Source organism: Aethalodelphis obliquidens, unplaced genomic scaffold (assembly GCF_003676395.1).
Source record: "Aethalodelphis obliquidens isolate GAN/ISIS:26980383/991018 unplaced genomic scaffold, ASM367639v1 scaffold52, whole genome shotgun sequence".
Lineage (NCBI taxonomy): Eukaryota > Metazoa > Chordata > Mammalia > Artiodactyla > Delphinidae > Aethalodelphis > Aethalodelphis obliquidens.
In genome coordinates this window covers 6,353,440-6,363,871 of record NW_020837996.1, presented here as the reverse complement: position 1 = coordinate 6,363,871, position 10,432 = coordinate 6,353,440, and the positions used below count along the sequence as shown (strand labels likewise).

Below are 10,432 nucleotides of genomic sequence, written 5' to 3'. Positions count from 1 at the left end.
GGAGGGGAGGGGGAGGGGAGGGGAGGGGGAGGGGGAGAGAGAATTTATTCTAAGGAAGGTCAGGCAGGCAGACTTGAAATTCAAGCAGGACTTTTATGTTACAGTCAGGAGGCAGAATTCCCTCTTTTCCAGGAAACCTCAGCTTTTTGTTCTTAAGGTCTTCAACGGATTTTATGAGGCCCACCTCCACATTAGAAAGGGCGATCTCCTTTCCTTCAAAAGCCAACTGACTGTAGATGTTGATGCATCTACAAAGTAACTTCACGGCAACATCTAGCTCATGTTTGCCCAAACCACTGGGCACCACAGCGTGGTGGAGTTGACACACGAAATTAACCCTTGCAGTCCCTGCCTGCCTCTCTGGTTCACCTTACAGCAAACTCTGCCTTGACCTCTGGTTCCACCTCCAGTGACCTTACCCCTCCTCGAACGCCCCATGTTCCGCTTGGTACGGGGGCAGGTCTTTGCCCCCGCTGGTTCCTCTTCTCCCTCCCTGTCTAGTTACCTCACATAGATGCTCAGGCCTCTGCTTGAGCATCGCTTCCCTGATACCATCCCCCGCACCCACTGGGGACATCCTTTATGTGAATTTGTGATGATGGGGCAGAACCATGTCTGTTTTGCTCACTAGAGCATCCTTGTACACTAGCGGGCAACAGTAGATGCTCAAGAAACATCGTCTGTGTGATGAAGACCCCAGAACTCTCCAGATGCTGTTGCATTTGGCACTGCGGAGCCAAGTGGGAGCTGCGAGGGAGCTGTTTTAAGTGCAGAATGTCCCTGGCGACCTGGCATCGAGGCTCAGAAGATGCGGGATCAAAAGGTTTCACTTCAGAAATGCAGACGCGGCTGAGTGAGAAAGCGCTCTTTGTAGGAAGCCCTTCATGAACACTCTGAACTCCAACGTTGCCTCTAGCCTGCAGCCCAGGCCCCGGAGGGACCCTTTCAGAAGACTGCACTCTTGCCCTGCCAGCCTTAGAACTACTAGAGCATTTCCAGCAGGTCAACCTTTGTGTTGATCTGCATTTAAATGCTCTGTTTCAGCCCCAGCGCAAGCACACGAGGACACAGCTGCCTCACGTGCAAATCCACACGGAGCGTTGAATGGATTGTTCCCCATTTCTGTTTCGAGCTTTGTGGTGCTGACAAGGGCCGCACAAAGAATTCTTCGACCTACTGAATGGTGAAGGAGGCGGAGAGCAGCCACCTTCCAGGAGCCCCAACTCCAAGCCAGGAGTCCGACTGGGGGCCTGGGGTGATGCACGGGCAACTCTGGAGTCAGGCAGCTGAGCCTCATATTCAGGTTCCACTAGCTAATAGCTGTGTGACCTTGGGCAAATTAATTACCCTCTCTGAGCTTCTGTTTCCTCATCTGTAAAATGAGGTTGCTAATAATCACCACCTTGAAGTGATTATGAAGATTAGATGGGACTTTCTGTGGAAAGCCTTGGAGTGGTGCCTGGCTCTAATACCTTTGAATTATTCAATACAGTTTGAATATATATATACATATGTATATACTTAACCTCTCTGAGCCTGCATTTCATCTGTTTACATGCACAGATACACTCATACATACACACACATGCACACACACATCTCCCCACCCCTTCTCAGCGAATTAAACTTAATTTTGTTTTGTAAGTTGGCAGCTCTGCCCGAGATAACTAATGAAGCCAAGGGAGCTGGAAAGCCAGTGCTGGAAACACTGAATCTGGACTCAGCCAGTGTCCCTGAACAAACGACCTCCAAGCCCCAGTTTTCTGGGCCTGCCAGCTTTCACTTTCTCTGGCGTCTCTTTTCTTGCCTCCCTCTGCCCTCCCCAGATACTCCCTCTCCCCTCCAGGAGGTGGTTTGGGAACAGGGGTGAGGGCTGCCCTCTTTGGCGAGCTCTGGAACCCACGTCTGGCACAGGGAAGCACCATCATTTCCAAAGCAGGAAATCAGGTCTCCTCCCAAAGCCCTGAAGTTTACCTTATAATTACGGCCAATTATCTTTGTCATTTCAATCTGTGTTTCGTGAGCTTTGGGGAAAAGCGTCCGAGGGCCTGTTTTCACGGCATTGTCTTCTCTTTGACACGTGACACTTGGCACTCAATTAGCCCAGGAAGGAGGCATGTACCTGGGTCATTTCCTGCAGTCCCCACCCCAAGCCCAGCCCAGCCGGGAAAGGGCGTGGAGCTCATCACACTGCTGCTCGTGCACATCTCTGAGGGGACGGCCCCAGCCCAAACCCAGGGCTGACAGACTTTTTAGTGACTATCCCGACTTTTCCTTCTTTCACTTGGGTTGGCAGCCCTTGTTACAGCCTCGCTGAGTGTCAGGAGACGCCGGGAGCTGTAACACATACCCAGGAACCTCTCAGCCATTCTAGACCAGAGCGTGGTCAGCTTCCACCCCATGAAGCACTGGCAGAGCCAGAGGGCGTGTGCTAAGCTGGCCCAGGGGAGGGGGTGTGCCTGGGGTCCGGGCAGAGAGGGCCAGAGTGAGAGGTGGGGGGTGGCGTGCCCCGGCCGGGCCCTCTGGGTTTCCGCCAGCCCCCCTCCTGGCTCTGCCCCCTCCCAGCACAGGGCCTCAGCTCGGGCAACCTCCCTCCCTTCCCATCATCCGCTCCTTGCCCTTTAGATTCCAGCTCCACCCCCGCCACCCTCCCCAGAGCAGCTTTCTCCAATCTTCACAACGAAGTCAAATCTCCCTACTTTCGGATGTCATAGCAACCTTGATTCCTCTTCTTTGTAGCGCTTTTCACGGCTGTCATGTCACATGTGCCTCTGAGATGACTGAGTGAATGTCAACCTCCCCCACGAAACCGTGAGCCCACGCGTGGAGGGGTCATGCCTGTTTTGTGTACCGCTGTCTCTCCAGTGTTAGCAGAGTGCCTGACGCAAGCGGCACCCAACAAATATGTGTTGAGTGAATGAACGGGAGACTGAACGTGGCTCGCACGCCTGTGCCAGTGCGTGGCGCTTACCCGGCCGCAGCTGCGCAGCTCCTGGGACATTCTCGAGAGGCTGCCCTGCCTGTGGGACTCTTTGAGCTTCCCCGGGGGCAGAAATAACGTTTTATCCACAAGAGTAAGAGCCCTTCAGGAAGAGAAGGGCCTCTCTTTCATTTAACTGGGAGCTTCTGGGGCAGGAGGAACCCCTGAGGAGTTAGTGTCAGGAGCTTGGGCTATGGAATAAGAAGGCTCCTGGGTGAAGAGTGAGCAGAACCCAGAACTAAGGTCTCATCTGTAAAATGGGTGTTTTTAAGGTAGAACAGGATCCTATTTGTAGAAGCGCTTGCTAAGCCATAGTGCCTGTGGGCCCATGTTTTGACGATTATCCTGTGCTGTTTCTGGTGTCAGACTGAGGGACTATGTGGGAATCTAGAAAGCACGGCGCAGAGCAGGGGACTGGGGGTGATAGAGGAAACGAGACAACGGCCCTCCCACTTGTACTCTAGATACTCGTCACCTGCCAGGCAGAGGCTTGGGGAGGGGAGCTTCCTGTCCCCGTGCAAGCTGCTGCCTGCCCCCTGCTGAGGCTCTGACACCACCTTGCTGGGACCCATTCAGGTAGGGCATCCCCAGGCTGTCTTGCTTGCAGGGGTGAAGTGTGACGGATGCCCGTAGTGGCGGGATTACGGGGTGTCGGTGGTGGTGGGGGGTACTTACAGCTCCGTCACGTCCTTGGGGATGCCTTTGGGGAGGGTGCGGAGCCCCTTGTTGCTGCATCGCACCACCGTCTCCATGCAGGTGCACTGCTCGGGGCAGCGCGGCCCCAGCTGACAGCTGCTCTCATCGTTGCCTGTGGAGAGCCGGGGAGTGAGTATGGCGCAGGGCTGCGAGGCCCATTCCCCGACCCAGCTGCCTGCAGGAAAGGGAAGCCCTCCGCTTCGAGCCAGAAGTGGGAATGAGGAGCTTGCTGGTCTTATCCGTGGTTGGAAGGGAAAGAAGATGCACCTGGGTTGGGGAATAGGGCTGCCCATCTTCTACCACATTTAACATAAAACAAAGACGCTAAAAACTTGATTAACCAGGTGTTAGATATGGAAGAGGTTACTGTTAACCAGATCTGGATAAGCCAAATTGACTGAAGGAGCGGTCAGGGTAGGGGCAGGGCCCTATCTACTCCCCTCCTTCTCCTCCCTCTCTCCACACCTCCCACTATACAATCCCTCTGGCGTGGTCAATGTGTCCCCAAGCCCCCATTATACCTTAACCTCAGTTAATCTACAAACCAGTTCATCCGTCTCTAGATAACCTAAAGTTGACCAAGTAAAAATTGTGCTGGCTTGAATTTATGCAAACAAATAATGTCCTCTGGAATCCTGACACTCAAAGCCTTGAATCTTCAGGTATTCGTACTGCCTAGCCAGTGACAGGAATTTCCCAGAAGCTCATCCTGAAGTCTGTTTCTCATGAGCACATACTCTCAGCCTCATGATGATGCAGGCAGGAAAACTTCGGCCCAGGGCTCCCATGTACAGTTGTGTAGGTAGCGTACTGCACAAGGGTGCCCCACCATCTAATGGGCGCCAACCTCACTGTGGATACGGCAGATTAAGATATTTGGTACAACAGTGTCTTCACAGATGGCTGTAAAGTACCTCGTTTTAACAAAAGCAGTATATTACGACAGATTTCTGACTGATGGAGGTCAAATGTCTGTAGAAAGAGGCACCTGTTCTTAATTTGCACGACAGAGTCATGTGGGCTAGAAGCAGGCCTGCAGAGCCCTCCAGAGCTCGGGCTGCATGCTGAGGGCAGAGGAGAATCAGATCTCGGGGGGTCCTGACCTGCAGTTACCGCCTGCCTGCACCTCTTTTCTCTTGTAGCGTCCTTGTCTTCCCAGGTGTTGCTCCCCTGCCCCGCCCCCAGCCTTCTTACCTTCACAGGTGAAGTCCTGGATGGCCACGTCCTGGATGGGAATCTCCTTGAGGAAGAAGGGCTTCTGGCACCGGGGGTTCCCACTTACGATTCGCCTCTTCCTCAACCACTTGCCGAGCCAGGCCAGGTGGCAGTTGCAGTTGAAGGGGTTGGACAGGAGGTTTCTGGGAGGAGAGAAGGGCCCTCTCTGAATGGTTAGCCTCTACCCTTGTCCCGTGGGAGCCGGTCCTGGGATCCAGGTCTGCAAGCCTAGGGCCTGGCTCTCCAGGCAGGTCTGCTTCCGGTTCAGGGGAAGGAGAAAGGACGAAGGAGGTAGAAGGTCTGGGAAAAGGAAGGCACTCTCTTCTAAAACGCGGAGGCAGTCTTTGCAAGGGTCTCATTCCAGACCTCCGCGGATGGATACAGTCGCCATCCGTCTCTCCTTTGTTTGATGAGCTCCAGCTGTGTGAACTGCCTCAATTCCTCCGCAGAGATTTTCTTACACCTAGAGCCTTCACGTGTGCTGCTCCTCCCGCTCTACGGTGTGCCTGGGTGGCCCCTCCTCTTCCTTCAGCCCTCAGCTTAAATGACCCCTCCTCAAAGAAGCCCCTCATCTCAAGGGAAATGAAAAGTTCTGCCCTGTCCCGTTCTCCCCCCTCATTCCCCTTCATTTCCTCCACAGTATCCATCCGAGCTGGGAACCCCTCCCTCCTTGGACTCTCAATTCCCGGAGGGGAGGGACCAGGTCTGTCTGTCCTGCTCTGTGTCTCCAGGAGCTAGCAGGACATCGGCATAGGCACTTTATACGAATCTGTCAGATGCAGTGATGGGACAGGTGGAGGGATGAGGGCAGCTATCACTTTCTGAGGGTTTTCTAGAGGACAGGAACTAGGCTGAGCACTTTATAAATCCATTTTCTCATTCAGACTTGTCACAGCAACCCTAGGAAGGAGGGGACAGTATTCTCATCTCACAAATGAGGAATTTAAAACTGAGGGAGGTTACAGAAGAGGGCTGGAGAGCCCTTGAGGGGCTGCGGTTTGACATGGCAATTAAGGTCTCGGGAGTCAGTCCTTCCTGGGGTTGATTCTGGCTCTGACACTCAGTAGCTGTGAGAAGGTGGGCACGTTCCTTCCCCTGTCGGAGCTGGTTCCCTTCATGCTTTGTGACGCTAGCCCTCTTGGCACCTTTCGTGTCTTTGGATTCCCAGTGCAGAGGCATCCAGGAGGGGTGAGAAGTGGGCTGAGATCAACCAACCCACTCATGCTAGTTCTAACCCACTGTCCTCTATCTTCATGTCACTCATTCATTCAACTCATCCACTTATTCAACCATTATATAATAGGCTTAGTGCCAGGCTCAGGTGTAGGCACTGAGGATAGAGGAGTGAACAAAACAGTCATATATCCCCGTACTTCATCCTTCTGGAACGTATGCTCCAGCTGATGGGAGGCAGACAATATGTAATTAACAACAAAAAGTACAGTATGTTAGGAAATGGTCAGTGCTATGGAAAAAATTAGAAGAGCAAGGCTGGAAGAACTGGGGGTGATAGCACAGGGGTGGAATGGGGCTGAGGCAACTGACATTTGAGCAAATAATAGGAGGGGAGGGAGCCAGGGGGAGGGCTTTCCAGGTAGTGGGAACAGCCAGTGCAAAGTTCTAAGGTGGAAGTGGGCCTGGGGCGTGCGCAGAACAGTGAGGTCAGTGGGGCTGGAATGCAAGGAGGTTCTGAGGGGCTAGACGTGGGGCCTTTAGGACGTTCTGTAACTTTGGCTTTTATCGCCAGTGGGGTGGCTGTATGGGAGCATGACCACGGGCAGCAACAGGAGATGCAGCAATGGCCTTTCTCTTCTGTCTTCCCAAGGGTCTTTGGAGAAGGGAAGGGAAAGAAAAATGAACCACCAACTAAGGGTAACAGAGCCCCATAGAAATACTATGAGAAACCGTAAAAGCTAACATGTGCCGAGTACTTTTTATATCTCAGGCCCCTGCTGTGCATTTTACCAATATTAACAAATTCAGTCCTCATGACAATCCTACGAGGTGGATTATGAGAAGGGACAATTAAAGCACAGAGAGATGAAGTAACTCTTCCAAGGCACACAGCTAACAGGAGGTAAAGCCAGGATATGGACCCAGAAAATCTGGCTCTAGAGCCCAAAGCTTTCACCATTATTCTAAACAGCCTCCCTTACCAATACAATGAATATTGTGGGCAGAGATATTCGTCCAGAAAGCTAGATTCTAACTGGTTCCGATACACGTTTAAGCAGTCAGTGACATCAATTTAAAACCCCCGTCACGTCGTGTCACTGGCCTGCTTAAAACCTTCTGTGGCTTCCTGATGTGTTTTGGATAAAGACCAAAATGGCCCACGGCAGTCCTGTAGCCTGGCCCTGGTCTCCACCCCAGCCTTGCCCACTCTGTACTATGACCACATTGGACTTTGCTCAGTCCTGCATATCTGCTCTGCTTCAACCTAGCACAGGGCCTTTGCACATGCTCTTCCCGCCGAAAGAAATACACTTCCTGCTTTCGCAAACAAGCCAACTCCCACTCACCTTCCAGAGCATAGCTCCAGTGTTCCTCGACAAAGCCTATGTTAGGCTCTCATATCACTGTGGACCTCCCTTCTGTGGCAACTCGCTATGCTGTGAGCTCCAGGAAGGAGGGTCCACGTCTGTGAATCCTCAGTAGCAAATGGTGCCTGGCACATGGAGGGAGGCTGCCAAGTGTTTAAGCTGACAGATGGATAGATGACCTTGGGCCAAATATAGTAGGGTGTTGTGAGAGGAGAGGTCTGCAGGAGAGGAGCCCTGAACGAGTGCGGTCCAGGGGGACTTACATGGTGGACAGGGAGACGAGCGTGGTGAAGGCTCCGGGGGTGATGGTGGTGATCCGATTGTCGTAGAGGGACAGCAGCCTCACTGAACTCAGGCCAGCAAAGGTGTCATTGCTCACACAGCTGATGAGGTTACTCCTCAGCATCCTGCAGGGGGAGGGGTGGGGAGAGCAAGCACGGGTGTCATCCTTTCCCTCCTATGACTGTGCCACACTGGTGTGTGTGCGTGTGTGTGTGTGGTGGGATGCTTCTGCCAAATCCAAGCTCAGACCAGTCACATTGCTGAGGTTTGTCCTGTGACAGCTGGGCCTGGGTCCCCACTGGGGCCACCTGCAAACGTGTATGCACATTCTGGGCTGCAGATGCCGTATTTAGAGTAGAAGCAGGTGTCATGCGTGTGTACGTGTTCATATGTATAGTGTATGGTGGTTAGTGTATGTAAGTATATTTGGGGGAGGAGAGGGAAGAATCAAGATGTGGCTGTGGACATCAGCTTGTGTGTGTGTGCTTATACGCACATGCTTGTTTGTGTATATCCACATGTTCCATGTGTGTCTGTGTGCCATTTTCACGTACATGTGTAACGCCTATGTTTGTGTACATGTGTGAGTGTGTGCCTGTTTCTGGTATGAATCTACACCTGTGTATACACTAGGGCTAGTGTCTTTTAGTGTCTGTGTGTGTGTGTGTGTGTGTGTGTGTGTGTGTTGGGGGGAGCTTAGCATGCTACGTTCTTTCCCATCCAGGGCTTGGAAATGTCTAATGTCTCTCCGGCTCCAGGATTCAGCAGGCCAGGACAGCGCCCGGGCCTAGTCCGCTGCCCGCCAGCCCTCACAGCCCCTCTGATGCCCCTGCTCTCCCATCTCCCCCGCTCTGGCCTTGGCCCAGGCCCTGGGAACTCACAAGGTCTTGAGGCCGCTGAGGCCACGGAACACGCGCCCATGCACCGTTTCCAGCTGGTTCCCCGTCAGCATCAGCTCCTGCAGGCTGGCCGCTCCGTCGAAGGCACCCTCTCTCACCTCCTTGATCCTGTTGTTACTCAAGTTTCTGGAAGGAGGGGACGAACAGGTCAGGACGCAGGGAGGGAATGGCGGGACCTGCAGCCAGCTGGGGACTCTAAAGTGCCCCCTGGCCCGAGGACTGGCTGGTGGAGGCTCCACCTTGGGCTTCCCGATGTTTGGTCTTCAGCACCTGTGCCTCAGGAAGCAGGGAGCCCAGCACCCCCATGGGGTGTGGATGGGAGGACTACCTGTGTGAAACAGACTGTGTAGCATTTGAAGTCTTTCAGTACAATTGTCTTTTCAATGCCCCGGGGACTGGCAGGTTTCGAATGGTTCTCAAACTTATTTTCTCTCTTCCACGGATACCCTCACTGAGTAGTGATTCTCAAGAGGAGAGCTGGAGGAAAATACAAAACATGCCTGCTCCCTACGGGGTGAGGCATTTGTAGAACCTTCGACTCTTTCACCATCTGAGATCCCTGATATACATGGACCCTTTCTAGTTACTACAGTTTGTGCACTTATTATGTACTAGGCACCACGTGAGGGGTTTGACCAACAGAATCACATCAGATCCTCCAAACAACGCCCATCAGATGGGCATTATTTTTATCATTGTCCTGTTTTACGGATGAGATGACTGAGGTTCAGAGAGACTCAGTAACCTACCCACAGTCACACAGCCGATAGCACTGGGATCGGAGACCATGCTTTTGGGCACATAGAAAAGCCTCCAGTGAACCGCTTTTCCCAAGTGAATGTTCCTCTGACGATGTGGATGCCCATCCCTTCTATTACTGCTCTGCAGAATTCAGGATTTGGAACGTGGTGTTTTCCTAAGTGGGCTCGGTCCTTTCAAGTCTCGGTGCTGCCATTTCCAATACTGCCCTCGAGCTCTGAGAGCGGGCTCTTCCCTCCGACCCCCAGCCACCACGCGGCAGGCTGGATGGGATAACTGAGCAGCAAGCACGTCCTGCAGAACTGTAGGTGCTGCTAGTGGCCGGGGGTCTCCAAAGACCACCCAGATGTTCAGGCCTGAAAGGTAGCCCCAGCGGGCGGGCTGGAGCAGAAAGTGATGGAGTTACAGAAGCTGAGGGAAGAATGCAGCTTCCCCAGCAAACATCCTGGGGGGCCTTGTTCTGTGAACAGGAGCCCCGTAGGTGGAGACACAGCTGCTAACTGGCTGAGCACCCTGAGCTTGTTAGAACTGAGGGCTCAGGAGAGATGGACCAGCTGGCCCATTGTACTGCTGGACATACTGAGGCCCAGGGAGGGGAGGCCACTGCTCCTGGTCACAGAGCACTGAAAGGGACATAGCGCTCCATGAGTCCCTGGTACTACTGCTTCTCTCAAGTGCCCTCCTTGTGCAGCTCTGGCCTGACTCACGCACCCCTGGGGGTGAAGCCTCCTATAGGGATGGTTCAGAGCAAGTAAAGTTCAACTGGGCACCCAAGGGCTCGATACAGGTTGCCTGCCTGCCCTCTTCCCAAATAGGGACTGGGTGTGCGGGGGTGGCAATGCCCACACCTGCGGGCAGGTGTGGAGGAAACAGTTCCCAGTCTCGCATTGTCTGCTCCCTCTGTGCTCCTGGTCACGGCCTTCCTCGCCTCCCTCCTCCATCCTACTGAGAAAACAGGTGCAAATACCCCTCAGAATCCCTCCCCTGAGATCTGACAGAGCTGGGAGATTCTCAAACTGGATTTCTGCTCCCTGCCTGACTCTCTTGCAACTCAGCCG

General features: G+C 53.4%; 1 protein-coding gene across 1 annotated transcript in view; it reads right to left on the bottom strand.

Moving 5' to 3' along the window:
• SLIT3 (slit guidance ligand 3) overlaps positions 1-10,432 on the bottom strand; it is a 609,330-nt gene that overhangs the window by 72,686 nt on the left and 526,212 nt on the right. Inside the window, exons 17-20 of the mRNA XM_027084345.1 lie at positions 8,598-8,741; positions 7,698-7,841; positions 4,871-5,034; positions 3,656-3,788 (exon numbers count right to left, since the gene is read on the bottom strand). Coding sequence (XP_026940146.1) covers positions 3,656-3,788; positions 4,871-5,034; positions 7,698-7,841; positions 8,598-8,741 — 585 coding nt within the window. The remainder of the gene's footprint in view (positions 1-3,655; positions 3,789-4,870; positions 5,035-7,697; positions 7,842-8,597; positions 8,742-10,432) is intronic.